At 64.3% G+C, this 1569-nt stretch overlaps 1 protein-coding gene across 1 annotated transcript in view; it reads right to left on the bottom strand.

Annotated features, from left to right (window-relative positions):
- The window catches only part of salm (spalt major), a 19726-nt gene that overhangs the window by 14645 nt on the left and 3512 nt on the right, over positions 1 to 1569 (bottom strand). The window contains 2 exon segments of the mRNA XM_011508273.1: positions 2 to 414; positions 446 to 1242. Coding sequence (XP_011506575.1) covers positions 2 to 414; positions 446 to 1242 — 1210 coding nt within the window.

The raw sequence follows: 1569 nt of genomic DNA, 5'->3' as shown, positions 1-1569 counted from the left end.
CGAGCCCTTGCCGCCGCCGCCGCTGCCACGGAACGCCAGCTCGTCAGCGAGGTTGTTGGCGAGGAGGCCCTGACTCGCGTTGTCGAGCACCTCCTGGGCGCGCTTCTGCAGCATCTCCAGGGTGTTGGGCTCGTGGAGCGGCAACGGGTCATTGTTCGTGATGATTGAGGAGGCGAGGGAGGAGCTTATGGAGCAGAGCGCCGGCACTTGGTGCGAGGGCGTCATCTGGCCGGCGGCGACGGTAGCCGAGGGCGGGCTCGTGCCCGGGGGCCCGGGCGTCGTCACACTCAGTGGCGCATCGAGGGGCGAAACGCTGCCCGAGAGCGTCTGACGCTCCAGCGAGGGTAGGCCCACGGGCGTCGAGGCTGGCGACGGTCGCTGCTGTTGTTGCTGTTGCTGTTGCTGCTGCTGCTGCTGTTGGCTCGGTGGCCGCGAGTGCGCGGGCGAGCTGCTGCTGCTGCTGTTGCTGTTGCTGCTGCTGCTGCTGTTGGCTCGGTGGCCGCGAGTGCGCGGGCGAGGTGAGCGAGGAGAGGGGCTTCGGATGAATGAGGGCCGCCGGAGAGGGCGAGGCCTCTTTGCTGTCGGGCCGGGCGAGCGGGCCCTCGGAACCCGTCGCGATTGGCGAGGTCGACGGACCCTGCTGGGCGGTTATCGAGAGCTGCTGCTGCAACTGACTGATCAGCTGCAGCTGAAAGACCTGTTGGTGCTGAAGGGTGTAGAGGGTACTTTGGAGGACGGCGAGCTCTTGGAGGGCGGCCTCGCTGTCGGCGCCTCCGGCGAGGGCCGTCGCCGCGAATTGGGCGACCGCGACCTTCGTGTTTTGGAGGGCCTCGAGGGTGACGTGACTAGTGCCGGCAGGCGGGAAGACGCCGGCCGGCGGGCCACCCTCGACGAAGCTGTTATTGTTCTCCGCGTCCTGGCAGAGGCGCATGCGCTTGCGCGATCCTTCCTCGTCGTCCTCGTTGCTCGGGGCGGGTGCGAGCTCCTGGCGGAGCTTCTTGACGCCGGCGCTGCTGTTATTGCCGCGCGGCTGCGACTCGTCGTACTCCTCGGGTTCCTCCTGCTCATCCATGTCCTCGTCTTCGGCCAGCACGATCGGCAGGGAGGCGTCACCTTCGTGATCGCGCTCGTCAAGCTCGTCCTCGTTGTGGGACCGAGCCGAGGTGAGATCGACTGCCTCGTCACCGATCGCGCCTCCACCCGCGCTCTCCTCGCCCTCGGATGCCGAGTCATTGTCTTCCCCTGAAACAAGCCAAATCGATGCCGAATGTTAAACTCGTGGGTGAACGAATTTTTGCTTTACTGGCTATTAAGGGGGCCCCTTTCCTATTCACGTGAGAGACATTCATGAATGGGACGATACTATTTATGTTTGTGCGTGCCCGCGTGCGTGTGCGTATGGAGTGCGTGGGGAGGGGGTGGGTGGGTGGGTGGGGGGGGGTCGCAAACATAGAACGGCGGCTCCTGCAAATTGAACATTTCAATACTGTCGTTGTGCGTACGAGTTTTGTCAAGTCGGTCGTTCGTCGATTCTCTCCTTGTCTGCGCCGTAGCGCATTTACAAATGCA

Source organism: Ceratosolen solmsi, unplaced genomic scaffold (assembly GCF_000503995.2).
Source record: "Ceratosolen solmsi marchali unplaced genomic scaffold, CerSol_1.0 scaffold1, whole genome shotgun sequence".
Taxonomy (NCBI): Eukaryota; Metazoa; Arthropoda; class Insecta; order Hymenoptera; family Agaonidae; genus Ceratosolen; species Ceratosolen solmsi.
Note: the sequence above shows the minus strand (reverse complement) of the source record. Positions and strands in the feature narration are given on the sequence as shown.